General features: G+C 36.5%; 2 protein-coding genes across 5 annotated transcripts in view; both read right to left on the reverse strand.

The window, feature by feature from the left end:
* The window catches only part of LOC136773536 (uncharacterized), a 30401-nt gene extending 25819 nt beyond the window's left edge, over positions 1–4582 (reverse strand). For all 3 annotated transcript variants that reach the window (XM_066727280.1, XM_066727279.1, XM_066727281.1), the window contains exon 1: positions 4413–4582. The gene's annotated coding sequence lies outside the window, so the exon portion shown is untranslated. The remainder of the gene's footprint in view (positions 1–4412) is intronic.
* Positions 4583–13555: 8973 nt separating this feature from the next.
* Positions 13556–25025, reverse strand: PCB (Pyruvate carboxylase). Of its 2 annotated transcripts, XM_066727204.1 has the most exons (14): positions 24878–25025; positions 19617–20016; positions 18589–18908; positions 18364–18514; positions 18060–18271; positions 17771–17973; positions 17435–17696; positions 17040–17358; positions 16408–16458; positions 15591–16058; positions 15122–15511; positions 14569–15004; positions 14095–14491; positions 13556–14005 (listed from the first exon to the last, which is right to left on the reverse strand). In XM_066727204.1, the coding sequence occupies exons 2-14, from the start codon at positions 19747–19749 to the stop codon at positions 13757–13759; spliced, it is 3591 nt and encodes a 1196-aa protein (XP_066583301.1). In that variant the 5' UTR covers positions 19750–20016; positions 24878–25025; the 3' UTR covers positions 13556–13756. The 2 variants fall into 2 exon arrangements, with proteins under 2 accessions (XP_066583301.1, XP_066583302.1); XM_066727205.1 differs by lacking the exon at positions 16408–16458.
* Between the last annotated feature and the right edge of the window lie 407 nt (positions 25026–25432).

Raw genomic sequence — 25432 nt, forward strand, 5'->3', positions numbered from 1 at the left:
CAAACAAAACAACAAAGAGACAATTTCGCTGAGTGTGTTAAAGCGATCCACGGGGATTAAAACGGTACATCCTGAGCACACCAACACAAGCAACGATGATACAGTCGAGTAAGTACCGTAAGGTATAAGATTTGGGATCCTTTTCATACTGGATGCAAGATTTTTTTCAATACTTTCGTTAATGCAAATAAATTTTTATATTTCCACCTTCCTTTCCTCACTATTTCGACAAACTTTTCCAATAAAGTTATATTTTCTACGGTATAAAAATTTCTAGTCTTCATCGTTGTTTCTATATATATACGAAATTGTATTTACAAGCTCACGAGTGTTTCCTGTTTTGCACAAATTTATGGAAAGGATTGAAAATGGCGAACAAAAACAAGCACTGACCTTCCTTGTCCAGAAAAGGATTTCAGTGGCACAGATCTGATGCAACTCAGATTGGTATCACTTTGAATCATATCAATTTCAAGAGCACATTTTAATTTTAATTTAATAACCTTGAGCTCACGGCCTACATTACTTTTAATGCTGATCAGACATTGCTTCTAATTGCTATCCATATCATGAAACAAATTTATTATGCCAAAAAATTGAACTTTGATTTTCTTTTTTGAAAACAGATATAATGTTATTATTCCAGCAGTATAAGGGATGAAAATTCGTCCGGAAGAGTTTAAATATTTGGAAGACGGGTTGTTCGAATTAAATACAGTAGAGTATCCTTTGGCATCCTTTGAGCTGGTGCGAGGCTTTCAGCTGAGAATCGTTCAGCGTCGGAGCGAAAAAGAGAACTAGCTAGGTGAGTCAGATGTTTCTTTGGAAACTTTCTAACATCATTTGAGCATCCATAAAGCCATGTCTAGGCCTTCTCTCTCGCAATCGTTCAGCAAATCGATACAATGTATTGTCAATTCCACAGAGTATCTGAAATATTCAGATTACAGCCCTATATACAATAATAAATATCCTTTCGCTTTTCCCTCATAATCTAAATCCTTCCTAATTTCAAAATCTTACACGGGAAATCTTCTCGCGAAATGTCATCAGGTTCAAATTAATCACTGTTATTCAATAGTGAATACTTAAAGCAATCTATCATTTTTGTCATTCCAAAGAGAAGTTGAGAATTTTCAAGCATGTAGAAAGTTGAAATTAATTACGCGAAGAGTTCTACAGCATCGTTTTTTTTTTCAATAATCTAAAAATAGATCTGCATTGGAAGAGTGTTTCTAGACAGTCTTTGTCCTAGACGAAGCCCTGTCTAGTTGATCCCTGTTTCACGCGTGGAAGACCATGCGAGACGTTTCAAATTCACTACCGACGCTTTTACAACATTAAATCCAGCAGTTTCATAGAACAAAAAATCAACGTTATCAAAGAAATCACATAAAATTGTGATGTAGCAAATAATCGACTTAAAAGTGTTGCTAAACACATGTATGCAAGTCGATTAACAGCAACACGCAAAGCTTTTTAAGGTATCACGTGTTATTTAATTTACGGAAAAGTGAATATCGAGGTTTTTCTCCAGTAGAGAAATCAACATTTAATTCGGTGAAAAACATTCGTGGAGCTTTAAGGGTGGAGTCGACTATGAAGTAAAACTCGGTCGTCCACTCGAATAGTAATTACATTCGATTCGACTAATCGATGCGTGAACCCTACTCACCGTGTACCGCCTGCCTCTTCGCTCTTCTGCCCTTTCCCACCCCTACCACCATCTCCTGGTCAAAGCTATATTTCCCAGGTGAGGCTGTCCATGCAAGGAAATTCGATATATTACATGCATAGAATTTTCATACCACTATCCCTTTCATTTCACCAAAATTAGTCTTAAGCGAATTTCTGATCTTTTAAACACCAGTGCTTTCACCAGATTTTCCATATCTATGCATTACTCAGAACTGCTATCTGATATTGATGAAAGTGCAAATATTTAATCAATTATGTCCATAATTAAAATTATTCGAAATTCTGATAAACTTTAATGAAATAACGCTGAAGCTTCTTATATATAATTGGCTGTGAAAACCTGTTCAATAATCACTGTTGATTTATACACAGCCAAAATTTGTTTTTGTGTCCAATTACAATTAGTCACAGCAATGCGAAAGGGAACCAATTCCCAATTTTTGTGAAAATGAATGAACAATATCCAGTGCTGTAAAAGTATCAGAAATATTGCATTTTCGTAATAAAATGGCAACGAACGATTCAGTGAAGCAGATAAAAATTTAATAATAAATTTCCCTTGTATTCTAAGATTTCATTTTATAATGACAATTATGTAGAAACTTCGATTATGGGTCGGTCGGGTTTTGCATAACTACGTCTAATTATTCATGCTGGAACTCGATGCGAGGTGTTTCGGCTAAACCAATGTTGATCTCAAAGTGACATTGGGAAAAATTTCCGCATTTGACCCTCGAGCAAGATAATTGCGTAATATTCTCTGCAATTCTAAGCTTTCTTTCTTTTTCTACGGATTCCGGTTTTCAAGTCTAGTTAAGAACTTAGCGAGATATAAAGGCACTGTGATGTTCCAACTTTTTTTGCAAGATAAATTAATCCCTGCTGCTTTGGTTACCGAAAGATTATCTAGCCAGAAAAATCTGAATTCCCTATCATCTATCAAACTTTCAAGCCTTTCTCTCTCCCTAAGATGCAAATTTCACAATCGATTGCTTTGATCTTGCAACTTTATTTTCTAGACTGTTGTAATATGAGAAAACTTGCCCAAAATTTCAAAAATAAAACGATTCTTTAATTACCACTAAATCCTCAAATTTCTTTCATGCAAATAATATAAGCTACTTCTCTCTTATCAGCAGCATTACAAGATATACAATTATAGAATTTTTTAGATTCTTTAAAATACATGAGGTATTACAATCCAAATTCATTAATGTATATTTCATAGGAATATTCCTAGAAAGTAATCGATATAATAATGAACTCCTATAAATTGTGAATTTTTCATGTTTCTTAAAGGAAATATTTGTAAATGTAAAAGAAATTCGATCCTTCGAAACCGTCAAGTTACAAAATTTTGAATAAACTTGCAACAAGATGAGATAGAGAGAAAGAAGTAGAGAAGATGGTGGAAGTTTCTGCTTGACCGCTGTCCACGTGTCCGTTCTATTTGCCCCTTCTCTTTTACGTGTTCCCTATACCCCCTCTTTAAAAATGGCCTCCGGTTGCACTACAGCCTCGAGGCACAACACACGGTACCCATGACGACCAACCTACTCTCACACTTTACTTTTTAATTCTCCATCTATTCTAACACCAAACCACCCCTTTTACCCATATGTCTGCTCGCGCTCGTCCTTTTTCACTCTTTTATCCTATCTAGTCCTTTTCCACTTTTCATTCCCCCTTCTAATGTCTCACGTCTTTGTTTCTCCTACTCTCTCTCTCTCTCTCTACTTCTCTATACTTTTCCACTTAACTACTAGACCGGCATGACGGTCTGACTATAAATTTTTCGGCTCTCTTTCTCCTTAGTATTACTTTCTACGTAGAATATCGCGAGACTATTGACAATTCTCTTGAAAATGAAATGCTGCGGGCTTTTGTCGCGTTATGGTAAACCTCGTTTGTTGTCCAGCTCTTCCCTACATTTTCCAATGTTTTATTTCCCCCTACCCACTGACACTCGTCATTGTTTACCTGTCAAATATTACCTGCTATCGAATTTGCACATAAACTCCGTCAGCCGACCACTTGTCAAGTATGCAAATCCTAAACTTATTTCACTGTTTCCATTATACTCCTCTATAACAATTGAATTAATTTCCTTCATTGAGCAAATTAATATAGAAATAATATCTAATAAAATTTAATCCGTTGACTCAAGCATTTTTCTTCGCTGAAATATAGGTGAAAAATACTTATTTACTGTGTTTGAGTATCATAAGATTATACCTATAATAAGTCTATTCCATATTTGCTACTGATAAAGTCACTAGATCGTAAAAGAAAGATTTGATTATAATTCCAGATGGAACGGAGTAACGATAAGTTTTTGATCTTTGAGTGCTATATTTTCAATTGGAAAATTGATTACATTGGACGAAAGATAAACACAATACAGTTGATTCTTGTCAGGTTTTTCCGAGAATATGGATTTCCACGAAGCAATTTTGCCAATAACTCCAGGTCACTTGGCAAATCGAGCTGGCTTTTTTCCACATTGAGGAGAAAAATGACATTTGCGGTGTGTCACGCCATGTAGTTTCTCGCTTTACATAAAAATAGATTGTTTACCAATTCCGTTAGATTTCATAAGAGAGCAAATCAGTGCCCATTAAATTTCTAGCACCGAGTGATCGCTGGCCTCTCCAAATCCTTGCCACTCCACTTTTATGTATTTTACACATTTGCAATAAGAAATTTGCACTCACATAATAAACAGACGATCGATGATTCTCCTTGACCTTTTGGATGGTTCTTCGCTAACACTATATATTAACACTTTGAAAAATCACATTTTACATTGATCTTATTCGGTTTTTTAATTGGATTAGACGCGCGAAAACTCCTTCACTGCTGGTACCCGTACGCACTTGGAGAAATCCAGCGCTAGACTGAGAACTGACGGACGGAGATCTCCGCTCACTCGAGGCGGCAAATTCCGTGACACAAGCGTTCACCAATAGCGACGCGTTCCTGTAAGAGTTCGCGCATGCGCCATAAATCCTACTCATGCTTCAAACTACGAATCTAAGCCTCCTCCGTGCGCGTACCATTTTTTCATTTCAGATACGTGAAAATCTTGCATTTTTCAAACTATTTTTTTTCCTAGTAAGTTTTATGTTTTATTCTAATAATCATTGTGCTCCCCACAATGTGAGAAATAACTATTATCCGAGGCTTAGTTTTATTTATTGCAATTAATTCGATATATGGATTCGGGTGAATATTACCGGAACTTTTTATTTTTCTGCCACAACACAGAAAATTTCCACTCTCTGAAGCGCCGGAAATTGCGAACTGCAACGGTGATGACCGCTCTCATTGCTATCTTTGAATCCGAAAATTGTCGTCCCGGAACGACGGAAGTAGCAAATTGTGACGATGACAGTTCGTAAGCGATTTCAACTGAAAAACTTTTGCCTTCATTGCCAATTTCTATACCTCCAGATATCATGCCTTTTATCATTCTTATGAGAATCCAACAATCCGGACTTTTTTGGCCCTTGTCAAAACCTTTTATCCTCGTACTCTTCACTTTAACAGTTCGCACGTAGAATTCAAGATCACTTAAAATATAATATGGTACATTTTATAATAGCGTAAATATAAGTGATTTTAGTTAATGAATTTATGCTCTACTTTAATACCACTATTTCGATATAAATAATTCCTAATACCAGATACAGTTTATTCATTTAAATCTATGAGTCAGTCAAAAATCTATTCCGCAGTGCAGCAACGCTTGTGAGTGTGTGTATGTGTTTAACTTGTTCAAGCAGCATCGCGAAACAAACGAATCTTGGCAGAGTAAGATCTAAAACATCATTAGAGTGAGCATAAACATGAAGGTATACGAAACGAGTAAAATGCATATATATATATAGTCTTTGATATTTTAATTAAACTCTTGGATAATTACGAGGGTATTATTCGAGATGGATTTTAGAGTGGAGTGGGAGCAAAGCAAGAGCAATGAAAATTTCCTCGTAAGGTTTAGGCTGAAGCTGGGAATTCTTAGGGCTTCATAGTTCATAGGTGCTTTGAAAATCTTTATTCGTGGTAGTGCCTCATAAATCTTGCAGATCCAATTTCCCGGAGTAGAACGCCCGGGGAACTCGTCTTTTCGAATAAGGAGTGCATATAGAAGGAGAGAGAGAAAAGCTTTCTGGCAGAGTTTAACTCTTGCAAAGCGTGCTTCATGGGTAGATATTCGATCGTTGTCTCCTCTTGGGATTCTGCAGCTCGCTGTTTCCACCTCGATATAAGTTTGACGCCACTAACGCACATCCCGAAACTTCACCGCTATTCAATTTACCTGACTTGCAACAAGATCTACTTTACACCTTGCGGGAACTTGCTTTGCCCATTAACCAAAGTCTCTAACTACATTGATTGTATTTTATCTTAGCGCATACCTATTTATCCTTAATTTTCATTTTTCTGCTCTTCTCAAACCAACAATTCAAAGAAATTTCATTTTTCTTTTGGGGAGTAAGAATTCGTTGGTAAAAAGTAACGGTATTGGAACTACCATCTGTACATTTTTCTGCTAAGATCATAATGATAATCGTGAACAGCTTATGACAGTCTTTGTAATAAAATATTGAACCGCGAAAGAACAATTTTATAGTTATTGCTATGAAATTTTGTTAAAATTAAATAATATGTAAATTTACAACGACAGTCGTAAGTCATATACATATACTTGTCCATGACTGCTGCTACATGCAGTTTTGCATAAATTTTTTTACAGTGGTACTTGAGCTAGAATGGTACGAGGGGCTATAAATAAAATCGTTTATACGCCCCTCGCCGAATTATCGACTACACCGACGATAAGGGCTTTTCGATAACAGAGCATTAACATGCTGCATATGATCCATGATTCATACTTCTCCTGATTAATTATGGTTGAATGCTTTTTATACTAAGTAATTTTTCATTTGCAATGAAAAGCTTGTTTTTAGGTCAATCAGTCGATCAATTTATAAATAATTACAAAAGGCTTGTCGTGTAATTATTTAAATGGTCGATATGGGTAGAGATGCTGTGTATTTTTTAAAATGAAAGTAATTTTTCTTCTTTTAATTTTTAATAACGATGGCGCGTCGGTTTAAAGACCGCTGCTTTTCTCGACCTTGCGACAAGACCGTGGACGGTACAGGGTGCACATACGGGCTGTTGTTAAATGGTCGTTAAGAGCAGGCAAAGAACGGGATCAAGGCTTCTTTATGGATACCGTTGAGATTAGAGAGGCGGAGGCTCGGAGTTTAACCTGTAGATTCCCTTGACACCCGAGCAAACAGGAAAAACGCTTGCTTTTCATCCATTCATTCTAATCTCAAAGAATTTAACAACTTTTTTCGTTAACTTTCCAATATCCAAATCCTACCACTATTCCATTATCGGATGGGATGCAAAGAAATATGGCAGACAGAAGAGCTTCAGGAAGGCGAATAAGCAAAAACACAGTGGAAAATGGTAATTTTCCGATAAGTAGATCAGCGTCAAAGTAAAACTACTAGAATTCCCTGAACTGGATTGAGTTACTTCTAACGAGGTTAGCAAATTACAAGGTTATAATTGAAAACTGGTCCACAATCAATTGATTATGCTGCGTAGAGCTCAGACGTATAAAGAATCGATCGTTTCCCTTGACAAACCTTAATTAAGCTACGATTAATAGAGCGAGTGAAAATGATTTTCCTCATATTTCAGGCATATCTCTAATTTTGAGCAATTTAAACGTTTCTAAAAATTCTCCAGCTATACCATGAATCATTAAGAGCTACGTGACTCTCCCTCTGATTGCATTTTTAAAAATTAATCCTCATCCCTGCGAACATTTCTACCTTCGTCTATTAATATTTCTGTCGTGAAGAAATATCCGAGAAACTGGACTCTTTATGCTAAACTTAAAATTTACAGTCACAAGAATGAGTGGAGGGTGATGAAAATTTTACGTTTTTAATGGATATTCTGACGAAGCAAACTCAAACAAATTATGAACGAGCTTATTATTTTCGTGTCACGAAGAGACAGTAGCGTGTAAAGTAAATATCGTTTAACTAGTCGTAATTGCAGTAGCACCAGTAGCAACGAAGTGTGGAGAATGTTGCAAGATACGCCCCCGGTGTGAATTACAGCGTTCATTCGGACAAACACGTACGATGTCCGTCGTCCGTCACCTCGTGTCAAATTTCCCTATACGACCACGTTTCCCTCTAACAGTTTTCACAACACCAAATCAACCATGGATAGATCCATCGAAAATAGAATGGAAAAATAATTTTGTATAGAATTTTCAATTACAAAGATTCTAAATAATTTTTTCTCCGTCTTTTTTCTTTCAAAAAAAAAAAAAAATGCCATTTTTCCAGCTGAGATAGTATATAAAAGTTGATTTATAGTATGCTTTTATCTCCACGCTTATTTTCTGAACCTTTTACTACTGGCTTTAAAAGAAAACTTTTACATATTTCTGTTGTGTAGATTTTAACACATGGAAAATTTTGTGCATGAGTGAATTCTGCCAGCTTTTATACATTTGTATCAAATTGCAAATGCGTGTTATCTATTGTAGTACAATGCTGTAGCTATATAGGTATTCTATGATGTCGTATAGTGATATCGATCGACCCAGTACATATATGGCCAACTTTAGCAAGAATCAAATATTCAGACATCCATACGGACAGCGAGTGGACTTTGAGATATGTATATACACTGTCCAGCAGGGTTGTTCAACTTTTCAACCGAATTTGAAAAAATGTCCCGTATTTCAACAATATATAATCATATTATAACAGAAATATTTTCGTAACCGTACATTCATTAGACAAATGAAATTGTGTGAATTATTCGGTTAATGATTAAAAGACAAATATAAAACTGTGCTAATAAATGAAAGCATTCTCTTGATAATGCATGTAATAACAGATTATGGGAACAATATGAAAGAAAAAGTAATAGGAGGGCAAAAAGTAAGAGTCTGAATTAATGATATCCGCTTAATACGCGATAGACCGATAATACAGAGGGTACGTAATCATGAGAAAAACTGAGTTACTTGTTCTTATCATAATTCCGAATAAACGCGTGAGAGATTTCTTACCTGTATACAAATGCATCCATTTTACGCAATAGAACAATAAATCTACTTCCTAAAATTAAGGATTATAGATAATATTAAGACTAATAACCATTAATCTTATTAAATTACTTAATAATAAAAGTTGAAAGTTATAACGTTTGTTATTACATCACATTTGTAATATAAATTTGGGAACCAAAGGGAGGTCATTAATTTATAAATTAACAAGAAAATTTATTACATAAGCTATAATGAAGCAGGATTAATATTTTTGTGATTTTACGAGATATTTCAGCCGGATATAATTCAATTAGAGGTACATAATGTGTACAGGAGATTGCACGTACCTACCGCGAAAATATAAAATTAGCGATTTTAAAGTAAATTTTATGTATCGAAGTTTACTTAACAGAAAAGAAAATATTGATTTTTTACATCAACGTTTTTTAAAGAGGTTATTGTAATATAATCAATTAATTAATTATAAAATATTCAAAAACAATTAAAAATCAATAAAAAATAAAATTGTTGGATAGTATAAAACTATCAAATTAACGCGTTTTGGTGCAAGACGACACAAAATTTATCTTCGTTTCGGATTACTGGAAATGATGGAAAACATAAACAGCTTTTTCTTGTCGCATACGTACATGGTTTTCATGTGTGCTTTTTCAGATTCTCCCATTATTCTTTATCTATCTCAACATATTTTATTAATACGAATGTTTAAATGTTGAAAAACATGAACAATTCCAAATTATTTTTCAATCAGCTGTAATTTTAGTTTGATAAATGCGGTTTGTTTTGTACTGAAAATTAAAAACGCGCGGGCGGCATACTAATATTTACATTAGTCTATGAATCCATATAAACAAATTCAATATGGCATACACAATATGGCGACGCTTTTGTAATAAAATGATTAATTTCACTGCTTTCCGATATTTTCAATTACTTCAAAGTGGATACTGATAAATATTATTCAACAATCGGTATTCCTTGTGACTTTCAATTTGAAGGCCTGCAGTTGAATAACACTTCTTTTTGTTGTCAAATTTTAACTGTTTTTAGGCAGTTTTGTATATATCGAATGACGTCCCACCATGTTAGATTCAACGCTTTTAATTTCGCTAATTTCACTTCAGATTATTAATTAGTATGTACAAAAATATGTTATATTTAAAAAAGAATTATTATCTTTGAGAAAATGTACAAAATTGGCCAAAAAACAATTAAAATTTAAAAACGAAAGTAAGTTTCATTTAACTCCAAGCCTTCAAATTGAATGTTACACTTTCCAACAACAAGAATATCAATTTTTTAATAATATTTACCACTATCTACCTTGAAATCATTGAAACTAACGGAACAAAATGAAAAATTACAATTTTCTTACAAATTTGTTATCATTTAGGGTACGTCATATTGAATTTTTTATTTAGCCTTGTGAACTTTAAAGCAAATATTTGTATGCTGCCAGTTTCTAAATTTTAATACCAAACAAACCACATTCTTCAAACTAAAATTACAGCTGATTAAAAATTAATATGAAAATTTTTACGTTTTTCAACATTTAAACGATCATATTGATAAAATATGTTGAGATAGATAAAGAATAATGAGAAAGACTGAAAGAACACACTTCAAAACCATAAGAACATATACGACACACACACACACAAAGATCTTTCTGCTTTCCATAATTTCCAATAACCCAAAAAGAAGATAAAATTTGTGTCGTTTCGTGCAGAAAAGGGCTAATTTGATAGTTTATTAAGAGCTTTAAAATAAAATCATTGAAACATGCTGGCTATGAGTCCTTGATACTTTTGCATTTGGCTGTTGCAATTTCACAGACCTATAATACAAAAGCAACACACGCATTTTCCACTGGTAACATTCACTATAATTTCAATTATCACAAAAATTTTTATGGATATAAACGTTTTTACATTTCACTACACACACTGCGCTTCACTATTATGTCAAATTTTTACAGGAATGAACGCTTTTGAGATCACTAAGCACTACACTTCACTTTTTAATCGTAATGTAAGAGATTTTCTAATTAAAAATTAAGAAAAATGCGAATTTCATTGAGATTATTGAAAAATAATGCTGATGTCGCGCGCTCCCGCGACAAAAGTGAAAAATTCCGGCCACTTTCACTCGCGAGAACAAAATTCGAAAAACAGTCGCGGCGGCCGTTTCGAAAAATGTAAATAAAAATGGCGGAGGGTCGCCGGGTGGGGAGAGAACCTGCACGGGCAAATGCGAAAACGGGAAAGCGTTCATATCCATAAAAATTCGTGTGATAATTGAAATTATAGTGAATGTTACCAGTGGAAAATACGTGTGTTGCTTTGTGTTGTAGGTTTATGAAAGTGTCAAGGACTCTCATAGCCTGTACGTTTCAACGATTTTATTTTAAACCTCTTAACCCTTTAACAGTCTGGTGAAAATGAAGTATTCGTACCAAAAATTTGTTGAAGAAAGAAGTTTTCAGGATTGGTTTAATTTGTCAGTATTGCTATTTCCCGGGTCGATGAATCCAAAACAAATGTTTGATTTTAATAAATATAAATGCATATTGGCTTGTTGATGTGATTTATCCATTTTCACATTTTAAATCAGGATAAAACTATTCCTCGCAAATTTATATCGAATTTTATAAATTTTGACAATAGATTTGGTTTCAGCGAACTTAAAAACCTATAAGTATCCAAGGAAAATTGATTGGAAATGAACTATTGTATTTTTTGTATCATTTCGCATATACGCAACGTGACATAAAAATGGCACGACTGCACGTATCGCCTATATGCGACATAGACTGTTAAGAGGTTAATATATTCTATTTTTATGCTCTATATTCTTTTTAGGCCGATCTTGATTATAATAGATTTTTTTCTTTCAAATTTAAAGCTCGCCTGATTAATCGAGTGGGTGTTTAAGCTTTATGAAAAATATATATAATGCTGTATTACGAAGAAATTCAATAATACACAATTGTTTTTATGTTGTCTCGTACTATTCGCAGCTTTAAATTATATCCTGGAGTTTAATCATACCTATAAATCGCTCTAGCCCGACTACCATTCTCCCCCTAGTTCTATCGATAAAAGTAACAACGAGTTTTCAGTTAAACATCATATACTGCAGCGAATTTCACAACTTTTACGGTGAGGATGTTCCGAGAAAAATGCCATTGGTGCTCGCACTAACCACACGTTGCCTTCACGCTTTTTACACCGGTTTCAGTAAACCATATACTTCCTATTTTTATAAGAGCAGCATAAATATTTATATTGTTAGTGAAAATAAAAGTGAGAAAAAGTATTACAGTTATAATTAATAAGTTACCTTTACTAATATATTACATACAAATTGTTTTATAAAAATATGCACCAACCACCTTACAATACAACGCGACCCCTCACTTCCCCTTCTCTTTGCTTTCTTAATATCGAGCGTATATCTTAAAATAGTGCAAGAAAAATTCTAACTGATTTAATAATAATATTTAATTTATAGATCTTAGATAAAAAACAACAAAACTCTTCATTCCTATAAAATTAAAGCCTAGTATATAGGAGTCTTATCGATAATATAAAAGCAATTTAAAATAATATTAAATTTTGTAAATCTCGACTAGCAATTAGTTATTTTGGTTATTTACTGATAACTTGTTAAAGATAAGAATACTTAATTATCAGGAAGGAATATAATTGCAGCATTGCAGCAAAGCGCATTATCAGAGTTTTAACGTTTTCCAACGAAAATCGATCAACCTCGTTGCAACCAGTATTAAATTGGTAATCAAGTACAAAATATTTCAGCAATTTAAGTCTTCTAAATTTTATGAAATGATTATTAATTGAATGATCGGTTTAAGAAAATTTTTATTAGAACCGTTTAACATTTTTAAAATTTTTATTTTCTACATAAATACATCATGAACATTGTATAGGTATTCATAACGACATTGGCAGTGCAATAAGCGCACAGTACAATGTTTATAAATCCCTCTTATCAAATACACATAAACAATCTTAAGAACAATAATTAAAAATTTGTTGCTTATATGTATATCATTCTTACATGTGCAACTATATTTACATGTATCAGCGACATTTTCATTGTTTCAGGTAATGCTAAAGTAAATTGAACAATGAAAACACTGATATTCAATTAATAAATTGGAATCAAATTAAAACAACGTATTTTCAGGTTCTACTTTAGTGCTAGCACATTTTAGAAACTGCAAAATTATTTAATACGCGCTCTTTTAAAATTATTCACATCACCGCCGAAGAACCGATAGCAATTATATATATATATATTTACAAACTATATGGCAACATTGAAATATACATTTGTTTAACTTGATAAATGCATCGATTGCTCCGGCCACAATTGAAACAACAATTTCTGTTAGGTTGCATCGATCTCTGGTATTAAATATCTATTAATGACTAATTCTGGTAGTTTGATTAACAGAAGCAATTAGTTGCAGGCTCGTTTAAACCTCAATTGACAAACACCAGAATCTGTTTTCTGGATGTACACCCGACGATAATTGACAAAATGACGCTCAAAATTCTCTTTGTTATGGGCGTGTATGGCTAACACTGTAAAAAATACTACGAATAACCTGTGATGAGGTAAAGCACTAGCATAATTGCTGCTGCAAATCAAATTCGAGGTAAGTATAAACTTATTCTATGTAAAATCAAATTATGCTCGCTGTTTTTCTTCTTTTCCTTTTGTACAAAATTCTCGAAAATTCATTTCACTTTGGTTGAGGAAGGCCTTCAACATACGTTATGAAATAGTTACATGATCATTATTCACAAATTTCTGAGACTCCTTAGCTGTTTGTTTTTTTTTGTTTGTTTTTTTTTTTTTATTAATTGATCACTGGGAGAAAAATTTTTTGTTAATAGAGATTATCGTGATTTACTCGATTGTGGCTAACAAATCGTCTCCCTCGATTTTCATTCCCTGGCTGATGTTAAGAGACTTGATTTTTCCTGCCTTTGGTGCTTGGACTACCATCTCCATCTTCATGGCCGATATAACAACCAGCGCTGCACCTTTTTCTACTGTATCACCCTCTTTTACCCTGATATCGATTACAGTTCCTGGCATTGGTGCTCCAACTTGGTTCTTATCACCTTTGTTAGCTTTAGGATGAATGTGCAATTCCTAAAATCACAAAATCATTCGATCAGTTTCTATTTTTCTATGAATTCAATACAGCCAACAGCAATTGTCTATTGAAAGGACAAGCTCACCTTAACCGCTTCTTTGTCCTTGATGAAGACAGACCTAAGCTGACCGTTCATTTCAAAGAAAACTTCTCGTTCTCCGTTAATCGTGAGATCTTCCGCTACGGCTAGAGTTTTGATGCCTAACGTCTTTCCCTTTTCAATAGTAACCTCGAATTCTTCACCGACCTTGGGACCAGTCAAGAATATTCTAGTTTCCAGCTTATCCACGGGACCAAATTGATCCTTGAAATTCAGGAAATCTTTCGTCACTTGAGGATAAAGAGCTGCGGACATCACGTCCTTATCGGTTACGTTTGAGTGAGATTCTTTCAACTGAGCCTTTAGTGAAGTGAAATCGAGTGGTGCGAGACTCTCGCCTGGTCTTCCCTTCACACGTGGCATATCCTTCAGAACTTTGGACCTAGGGACCAAAATGATGGAATATTAGAAATATTCGCTTATTCGTATACAATTATCGAGCAAGACACTTCAGCTCACCTAAATGGTTCCGGAAATCCTCCGTGAGGTTCTCCGATAGCACCTTGGAGGAACTCAACAACGGACTTGGGGAAGGAAAGCTCCTCAGCTTTGTTGAACACGTCCTCGGATGTCAGTTTATTCTGTACCATGAATTGTGCGAGATCTCCGACGACTTTTGAACTAGGCGTGACCTTGATGATATCCCCAAGGAGGGTATTGGCTTCCCTGTAAGCCTTCTTCACGTCTTCGAAGAATTCACCTAGTCCAAGTGAATAAGCCTGGAACTGCAAGTTCGTATATTGTCCTCCGGGAATCTCGTTCAGATAAACATCCGCGTTTCCAGATTTCATCGTGATCGTGCACTCGAACGGAGCGTACAAGGTTCTGGTTTGCTCCCAGTAGGCTGAGTATTCGGAGACATCGCTGAGATTCAACTTCGTGCTATGGGCAGTTCCTAGAAGGATAAATGTGTCCTTTTGAGACATAGCTCTCTATTGTAATTGAACATGATGAAATGATAATAGCATAGTAAGGGATAGAATGTCTGTTTCGTCACATCAAGGTGGAATACCTTCGAGGGAAGCTACAACGGCACCCATGGAGGGTTGGCTAGTCATTCCAGACATGCTGTCCACTGCGACATCAACGACATCGGCTCCACTTTCGGCACAGGCAAGCATAGACGCTACACCAGCACCTGCAGTGTCGTGGGTGTGAATGTGTAGCGGAACATCTGGATGTTTCTGACGAATCGCGTCTATCAAAAGTCTAGCCGCTTTCGGTTTCAACAAGCCAGCCATATCCTTGATGCACAACACGTGGGTTCCTGCTTTTACCAACTCATCTGCCAAATCTGTGTAATACTTGAGGTTGTACTTTGTACGAGTCGGATCACTGACGTCACCAGTGTACGAAATTGCTGCTTCAACAATACCACCGGCCTTTCCAGCAGCATCCATACCTAAAATCATGTAAAATGAATCAAAACAATATAAATGTAGGGTATGTAAGGATTCCGGATACGTATTGTGCAATCTTACCCAATATGAGATTTGGCAAGTAGTTGAGCGAGTCGAAGACCCTGAAGATATCCATTCCGGTTTGCACAGCCAGTTCACAAAACTTGAAGACAACGTTGTCTGGATAGTTAGTGTAGCCCACGGCGTTAGCACCACGGAGCAACATTTGGAAGGGAATATTGGGTATAGCCTTGCGCATATCCTCCAGACGTTCCCAGGGGCACTCGTGAAGGAATCTCAAGGCTACGTCGAATGTCGCTCCTCCCCAATTTTCCATGGAATAGAGCGAGTTGAATTTATGGGCAACGAAGGGTGAAATTAGCAAGAGATCGTGCGAACGAATACGAGTGGCCAAGAGGGATTGATGAGCATCCCTGAATGTTGTGTCCATCAACAATAATCCTTTGTGTTGACGTACTGCCTTTGCAAAAGCTTCTGGACCTGACTCTTTAAATATATGCCGCAGTCCTCTCGGAGGTTCCATGGGATCTGTGAATTTACATTTCTGTAATTCAACTTTTTTCAGAAGATTTCTGCGCATGCCATGATCGGTTAAATTGTTGGACACGTTGATCTTTCATCATTCTACAACGTCTGTACCTCGTATCAAAGGGATACGAATGCATTCACTGTAATCTAATCAACGTATCCACTGGGGAGTGGTTATTGTGTAATTATAGTTACAAAAATCTGAAGCAAGACAAATAATGGGAAATATATGTGTATAATACATGCGGTTTCTGATATCGATTAGTCCTTTCTGGAATTATATATTCATGAGACTCTTTGGATTGCATGGTCATTAAAATAAAAAGCACGACTAAACTATGTGGCATACCTGGTAGATCCAAGTCGCTGGGATCCTCGGCAGCTGCAAGTCTAGCAAAGTCTAAAAGAATTGGCAAACAAAAAATAAAAGCATGCGATAAACAAAGATTCAAAATAAAATCCGAGGGATGTGTCATTTAATTTTCGCGACTATCGTCTTGCTTTCTACAACAGGGAAATAAAATTTATAATCAATATCATCATAGTGGCGCTGCATGAAATTGTACATATAGTGCAAAACTGTGCAAAATGACATGTAAGAAAGTGCAAGTCCCAAAAAGAATTTAGAAATATTTCTAAAGAACAAACTAGCGTTTCCCAAAGTAAGCGCTAAAAAGAAACAGGTTGTGCACCCACAGCTATCAGACCTGATTAGTAAAAATGCCAATTCGGTATTAGGGTACACATTAGGAATCACTTTCCGATTAAACTTCATGCTAGCTGACACCCAAACGCAAATAAAACAACAAAAGAGAAACAGTAACATCGATACGTAAAAATTATTATTCTGGTGAAATTTGGAATAATAATTGTTGAACTTGAGTAAACGAAAAGAATCTGAGGAGCAATTTGAACACGCTGAAGAATACAAATCGTCAACTATAGGTTTTAACATTGTTGAAATAAAGTAGTTGCAAATACCTAAAGCTATCTGTGGTACATGCGGTCGTATTTCCGCTGGTTTTAATATAGTGGCCAACGGGGTGCTTGGTCCGTTCACCAAAACCGTGCCCAAATAACTCAACAGCTTTTGTGCTCTGTTCTGGCTTTGCTGGAATTGGAAGAGCTGCGGATTCTCATCGATAAAATACGTGTCGACGGCTCCGTTCAAAAATTTCTGATTCTCCAAGACGTTCAGTAAAAATGGAATGTTCGTCTTGACACCGCGAACACGGAATTCTCTCAGGGCTCGATTCATTTTTGCGCAGGACGATTGCAGGTCGGCCGCATGAGCGATTACCTAATTGAGACCAATTCTTATGATAAAAGTATTTTTCAAACGTATAAATGTCATATCGTGGAAAAATTAGATTTACTTTAACTAATAGAGAGTCGTAATAGGGAGAAATAATGGCACCAGCAAAAGCGGAAGCACCGTCCAGCCGAATTCCCATACCCTCTCCAGAACGGAAGACTTCGATTCTTCCGGAATCTGGCTGGAAACTTTTCGCTGGATCTTCCGTGGTTACACGACATTGGATAGCGAATCCTTGTGGAATGATATTCTTTTGCGTCAAACCAAGCTCTGGCAAAGTCATACCCTCGGCAATACGGATTTGAGACTGAACCAAATCAATTCTGCAAGACACCAAAACTTGATGAAATATTCGTTAAAATTTATAATCACTGGATACCAAAAAATTCTTCATTACCCAGTAATTTCCTCCGTAACAGTGTGCTCCACCTGCAATCTGGCATTGACTTCAATGAAGTAAAAGTTTCCACTTTCGTCTGCCAAGAATTCAACGGTTCCAGCATTCGAGTAGCCGACGTGGCTAGCCAATTTCACAGCGTAATCAGTCATTTTATTTCTAACCTTGGGATCCAATTTGGGGGCAGGTGCCATTTCAACTACCTATGAGACGAAACGTATGAGCCTGCAGATAAATATACGCCAACATTGGACTTTCGAGATTCGATCGTATCTTTATGGAAACGAACCTTCTGATGACGTCGCTGTACGGAACAATCACGCTCGTACAAGTGAACTACGTTACCGGCCTTATCACCCAATAGTTGAACCTCGATGTGCCTTGGCCTCTCGATGAATTTTTCAATAAACATGGCTCCGTTTCCGAAAGCAGCCGCAGCTTCCGATGAAGCTCTTTCGAACATTTCTTTTACCTCTTCCATCTTTTTCACCACTCTCATACCTATCGAAAAAAAAAAAAAAAATACCAAACGTTTATACATAGAACACGAAAGGAATCATTGGAGCGATATAATTATGATTTTCCGAGCTTACCTCGACCTCCACCTCCATAAGCAGCTTTGAAAATTACTGGAAGGCCATGCTTCATACAGAATTCCACAGCTTCATCCGAGGTTGTTATAGGACCATCGGTTCCTGGCACTATTGGTACTTCAGCCTCTATGGCAGCTTGTCTGGCAGCCACCTGGTTAACAACAATTCGCACGCTGTAGCTCATCATTACTAGTTTCAAAATTTAAATTATTCCTCTAAGGTTACCTTGTCTCCCATTTGTTGAACAACTTTCGGACTTGGACCTATAAACCTGATGCCAGAATCGATAACGGCTTGGGCAAATTCAGATCTTTCCGAGAGAAAACCATAGCCAGGATGAATGGCGTCAACGTCGTTCTCCTTGGCGACTTTGATAATTTCAGGAATATTTAGATACGCTTGAACAGGTGGTAATCCTCTTCCTACTATATAACTCTCGTCAGCTTTTTGTCGGTGCATCTGCATTTTATCCTGCTCGGAATATATAGCGACCGACCGGATGCCCAGTTCCGTACATGCTCGAAAAACTCTTATGGCGATTTCACCTAAAAATTTAATTCGTACCTTAAAAACATATTTTGTATTTGAGAGAAACGAGTCATTCATTCAACATTAGTGGCATCGTTAATTGAGTCGACAATGTTTCAAACATTCATTGATAATTATCGCGTTAACCATGATGATTCTTGTAAATACAAAGCTTAATTGCACACACGCGATTCGTATCGTTTCGTACTTGCAAACTGGTTTCTGATTTCTTCTCGTAGAACGGTCTTTGGTATTGGTTTAGCCAAAGGTCATTCTTATATTCCCTGAATTCTGTGTCATGTGCGAATAAACCGGATGTCTTTGTAAGAGGTCAAGGTTATGATGCAGTATTAGCTCAATAATTATGAAAATAATATTATATAATAAATGAAGACTGAAATGCGTTGGAAAAATGATAAACTTTGCTGATAGTTTGTCAAACAACCGATAGTGTTAAAGTGAAATTGGAGGTTCAGCGACAAGTGGGAAATGGTGGGCCATTGCGATTTGTCCATATTATAGTTAATAGAAGACATTGCGGTAGGTTGTAAAAGTTGCAAGATCTGTTGAGTCATGAAAATCCGAATGAATTTCCAAACGACCGTGAGTGAGGAAACCCGAGTTACGTATAGATAGTTGGTATACTACAGCTTGATCTAGTATTTTCAAAGATTATGACGCGTATCAATGAGATAGAGTGAGAGAGAAGGAGAATGAATTCTTACCTCGATTCGCTACGAGAACTTTCCTGATTGGCTTGTACTGCACATCAGTGCCAAAGGCTCTCGAAGCCACTTTCCGTATTTGCAATGTAGACCTGTGCCTGGTCAAAGCCTTGCTCGCTCTTGTGAAATACATCTTTTAAACGACCTTCGACAAACTGCAGGAAAAAAACTGTTGAATAATCTGCGATTGTTATCCTTGGTCCTCAATTTCAATTTCCTCCAATTATTATTCCTCTCGTTGGTTTTCTTCTCGATGCTTGGTTGTACTCTACGTACGTTTCATGTAATCTATTTCGGTGCTTATGCCAGATTGCTTTGGAAAGATTGTGACACTGCGATACTAGTAGAATTCGCAAATCACTATCGAAGATCCGATACTGATGCCCTTGCAAATCGATTCCTGAAATACAAACAATTATTTCCGTTAGTAAAGAAAAAGTCCTCGTTTATATCTTACTTCACCATCTGACTCCTCTTTTACAATTAATCGATTCAACGTTATCGTTGAAATTTGTTAACGAAACGTTTCGATAAAACGAGTGGCAATATATTCTGTAATTCAATGAATAAATGAAAAGGATTAACACCGATTAGGCGATTCTGATGACTCGTTCTTGTTTCAAAGTTCAAAAGTGTAGATTTTACATTAGATTTATGACAGGAATTGTTTATATGAACGTTGAACCAAACGAATCTATAATTCTTTGATGATTAAGACTTGTGCGTAGTCTAATGAATATGCTTTGCAATTGAACTTATCGAAATTATCGCGGTGTCTGAACGAGCCCCTTTACCGATTACACTATGTGTGGTGTCTGGGCCGAATGATTTGGTACCAACAATCTTGAATAATTGATATTACGTGTCATATCGCAATACTTTTTATCAGAGCTATAATGAAACTTACATATCAATTATTGCTATGAATAAAAATCACTTTTTCCTCTTGCTAAATTTTACACTTTTCCTCAAACTGTGTATATAATCTCTATTATAAATTATTGTATATACAATTCATAATTGACAAAATATACTCTTCACTTGACCCGTAAATAAAATTATACATTTGTTTCATTTACATTCGTAGTGTTTACTCACTGAAACTTACAAGTCAACCGTCCAATATGTTTACGGGGTGTGCGTGTACGAAATTATCAAACATTTCGTCATTGTGATTTCACCATAAATCAACTTAAGCAGTGTGAATTCGATAATATGATAGGAATTACAATTTGTTTTGGTATAGCACCGCAGGGGTCTTACGATTTCCGCGTATCGATAGATATACGCGGAAAAATGTTGACTAAATTTTCACTGCTTTTGATAATACTTTTTGCTTCATTCTCATTTGTTGATTTGGCGAATCCCGCAACTTACGCAACTAGATAGACTTTAAACTTCCATGCAGACTGCGGGTGATTTGCAATTTTATTAGTTGAGACTCTGTGTGTATTACAAGTCAAGGAAAACTTTCCCGAGAAACAATGACCTCTTTCTCAAAATACATTCATTTTTCACTATCCCCGTCATTAAACACTGCACAATACTCGGCCCTGCTCTTCTTTATTCTCCAGTAAAAATTATTACTTTGAACAAAATATTACCCATTTAGCGTTAAAGCGTAATTTAAAGGAAAAAATGTAAAATAGAGAAGCGATAAGAAAATGTATTATGACGATAACTTAAAAATAAATCGATGCATTGGTCAATGACCATTTTCTTAGTAGCAATGACACTAATATAACCTGTTAAACGGATGACGTAATAACGTAAGACTGGAGTAGCCAATAAATAAGAAGCAATAATAACAGTGCTGTAAATTTGCTCATCAATATATTATAACGTCTAAAAACACCAAGAACTTCACTGTTCTCTCCTTGAAGCTTTTAATCGTTTCAATGCATTAATAGAATGATCGATGCTTTATTCCACTAATCTACTGCTTCAATTTCGGACAACGAAAAATTACATCCATGAGAGAAAGAGATGAGTTATAAATTATTACTCGAAGCAGGAATACCTTATTAAAGAGTGAAAATCATCGATAGGCAAAGTAATACGTAAAGGGGTTTTAAAATTGATAAGATTGCAATTCTGCTTGCTTCATCCGAATTAAGTTTACAGCGTTTTTTCTCCAATACACTCTTTACAGCAAAGTGCATCGAGTGATTATTATTTGCAGTGTAACTCGACGCGGATAAGTATATAACGTAAGGAAAAATGTTTTAATAATAAATATTTCTAAATACTCACTAATCGCCCGAACTATTAACCCCTGATCGGATCATATAACAGCGCTGCTTTCCTTCAATTCTTTTAGTAAGAATAAAGCTTAAAAAATAATAGCGCTCTCTCGACGATATAGACAAACTTGTCCCTGATAAGGCGATGCTCGCACCAAATATGTTTTCGCATTTGGCTCTACGCATCAGTTGCGAAAACTATGGCAGGACGATCTAATCCTGATAAAGTCAACAATGACATGAAGCGAATGGGGAAATAATTACGGCTGAAAAGAATGGCAAAAATTTACGCGATCACTTTTGACACCTAACCACATAGCCCGATATACTTGAAGCGGTACAACGAATAAGTTCAAGGCACTGCCTGCAGTCGCGATTAAATAATTGAATGAATTGGATAAATATTGAGCGCGAAGGTGCCTTCCGACGAGTCTCTGGATTGAATAATCATGCTGAAATCAAATGATAAAAATGCGATAAATGTTAGCATCTAAACTAGAGGCTCTAATCTGTCTCACTTTTTCCAACGGTTATTCGAGGGATCAATTAAATTAACATACCTGTGTGAGGCAACAATGGCAATTAAGTAAATCAATTATTGGAAGCTCCAATAATATCCTCGCGCCTAGACATTTGCTTTTCGCAATGAGCAATCTGGAAGATCAGGGGCTTCCGGTTTGCGCCATTAATCACAGCTAGATCTAAAATAGGGGAGGGGAGTCTCGAACGTGTATGTGTGTACCACAACGCAAACCACGTATTTATCGATTGTTTCGCGCAACACCGGCGTTGCCGTACCGAACGATAATTTTAAACTGCTGCACATTTCCTCCTCTTTGCACAATTGTCCTACGAATAACATTTTAATTAAAAGCACGCTTTTAATGACTCAAGTCGATCGATCGGTCTCGAATCCAATGTGGTTTTCCTGCAACACTAATTTATCGCGAACCATTGATAAACTTTGAAATTGCAAATTGGAAAAACGAGCTCTAAGAAACTCAGTGGATAATTTTATTCACTTGAATAATTCTTAGAATCGATAAATGAATTTAAATATAATTGAGCATAATTTAAGATATAGCTCATTCAAATGATTCGAGCCAAATGGAACCTCGAGCATTAGGAGAATGTATACGAACGGAAGGCGTGATGAGTCTCATTTATATGGGATTACGTATCGCTATAGCAGCACGTGCTTTTATCACCTCGTTGTACTCTGTTGTTGAAATACCGTTTTGGTACAAGTGCCATCTGCCGCGGCCGCATAATTTACAGTCCGCGAAACTTGGAAACCTCCGCTGGTCTCGCGAGCCTCGCAAAAACGATAAAAACGTCTTTTACCTCTTATCGGTAATATATGATTTCGTAAAAGCACCTTAGAGTCGTATCGATTTTCCAACTGAGGTCGGAAACATGAAAACTTGCAGTTATTCGAGATAAAAAGTGTAAAAAAAGAACAGTTTATGAATCGTAAGGAATAATCTGAGATTAGAGTAGTAATGTTGTTGGCATTTCGAGAGTGGCTTTGAAATGCGACGAAAATTAAATAGCGGCGATAAATCAGTATTATCGAAGAATAACGAATCAAAGAGATCGAGTGGGCAATAGTTAGAGATTGGACTTTTCTGAAACGCGTGTTCGAATCGGCAAAAAAATATTTACAAGAGGCAAGCACAGGTGTGACGTGTACAGATTGGTCGAAGCACGTGCGTGTTTGCGTAGCGCCCCCGCATGGCTTTTGCGACCCTTACGGCACGGTGCAAAGTGCAAAGTCCGCAAGTGCATTTGACACATTTCTCGCTTGCCTTGCCATGCTGCAGATGGAATCACTGAATCCTGGAGGCCATGGTTTTTGGTTGGCCGGCAGAAATGCCACAGGGAATCATACATGTGCACGGCCGAACAGGTTATGTAAATAATTCTTATTTACGGAATAACGTATACGTCTAGCATGCGGTAATTGGCATCCATCAATGCGATAATACCCTTTTTACGAAACGACATTACCTTTATTCAATCGAACGTTATACCCCACAACAAATCATTATAAACAATTTATCCTTTCAAGAATCGCCTTGAAATAATTGTTCATGGAATATAGGCTTGCGAAAACATCTGCGTGAGCAGAGAAAATACCAGATTCCAGATCATGATGAATTTGTAGTCGGCAAGTGTACCGGGCAAAATTTATTCACGAACGATCGACATTCGTGTCTGTCTCTCGCGTTTCTCAAAATTTGACGAAATACTAGATAAATCGAAGAACTTAACTATCGTGAACATCGCGAGTATTACGTAAAAGTCAAGAGTGCAATTGACGAGAAAGAATCAGTGAAACTGTAAGAATTTTTGATATTATAAAGAAATAACAATCACCGATTGAATCGTCTACGGTCGTGACTCTTAACCTTTGCTCTCCAAGACGGAGAATCATTGGATTTTTCAAAAAATAATTTTACGTAACTGTTTTGCCAAAGTCTGAAAATGAGAATAGCCAATGTGCCAGTTGACAGAATGTTATAATTAGTTGAATTAAAGTATTGTCAAGGTCTTGGCGAAACACGCGTACCGAATGATGGGAGCATCGACTTGACGTGTTAACGAATATTCGTGATATTTCATAGCATAAGATTCGAAGAAAAATTGAGAATGTAGCGAAAATTGCGGCGCGTCGATAATTGCCGAGTCGAGAGAATCTCCTGGTTGTTTATATATCACTGTGAGTTATAGCTCCGTAAACATTCGAGCAGTTACTTGATAAAGAATCGAGGTAGGCAGGCCAAATGGGGATGCGACGAAAAGCGGGCATCCAAGACCGGGCCGGCGGATCGAAGCGAGGCTCAAATGGGCCAAGAGGAAAGAAACAGCGAGATCGAGAGTGAGGAGAGAAAAAATTGGAGCAACTATTTGACGTCACTCGCTTGCTCCAGGTCGGTGCTTCTCTCGGTATTTCTATGGTTCTTTTAATTGAACGATAAGAAGCGCGTTGTCGTCGTTTCATCGTGTTGTACTTACAGTGTCATTCACCGGAGACAAGGTAGGCCAGACCCAGTCCGGCTGAAGTCTAAGCCGTACTAAAGTCTTCGCTCGGTAAACTAAACCGTGCTGGCCTGGCTGGCACACGCGCGCTCGACCTCTACGGAAATAGAGACGAGTGCGATGCGATTGGCGCCCCTGTGACGTGCGCGTTTCAATTTCAGCCTCGACTTCGACTTCGACTTCGACTTCGACTCGACTCGACTCGACTTCGACTCGAACTATAGCTGCTTCCAGAAAAGATACGCCGCGCCTTCTAACATTTCAACGAGAAACCAGAACCTTCTTAACAACGTTATCGACCAACTGCGATCGACGACTGTATAAATTTACTTTAAAAATAATTTGTGTGCCCTTTTTTCGGAAACGGTAATTCAATAATAATGTTAAGTCGGAATGTATTTTTATTATAGAAAAGAATTTCAGCCCCCCCCCCCCTCCCACCCACTGCACACTCTTAATTAGGATGCCCCTAGCTGGTAAACATACCTGCATTTGATAATTCTTTTTTGAAAGATCTCTGCAGTACTCTTG

The sequence above is a fragment of the Prorops nasuta genome, unplaced genomic scaffold, assembly GCF_024137725.1.
Source record: "Prorops nasuta isolate Cenicafe-Biocafe unplaced genomic scaffold, Cenicafe_Pnas_1.2 PNAS00005, whole genome shotgun sequence".
In the NCBI taxonomy this organism is placed as follows: Eukaryota; Metazoa; Arthropoda; class Insecta; order Hymenoptera; family Bethylidae; genus Prorops; species Prorops nasuta.

Excerpts from the sequence above, each read along its gene's own strand:
- PCB (XM_066727204.1), bottom strand. The coding sequence starts at position 19,749 with ATGTATTTCACAAGAGCGAGCAAGGCTTTGACCAGGCACAGGTCTACA. Across the intron at positions 17,974-18,059 it reads TACAGCGACGTCATCAGAAG|GTAGTTGAAATGGCACCTGC; the intron begins GTTCGTTTCCAT and ends TTCGTCTCATAG. Across the intron at positions 17,697-17,770 it reads GTTACGGAGGAAATTACTGG|AATTGATTTGGTTCAGTCTC; the intron begins GTAATGAAGAAT and ends GGTGTCTTGCAG.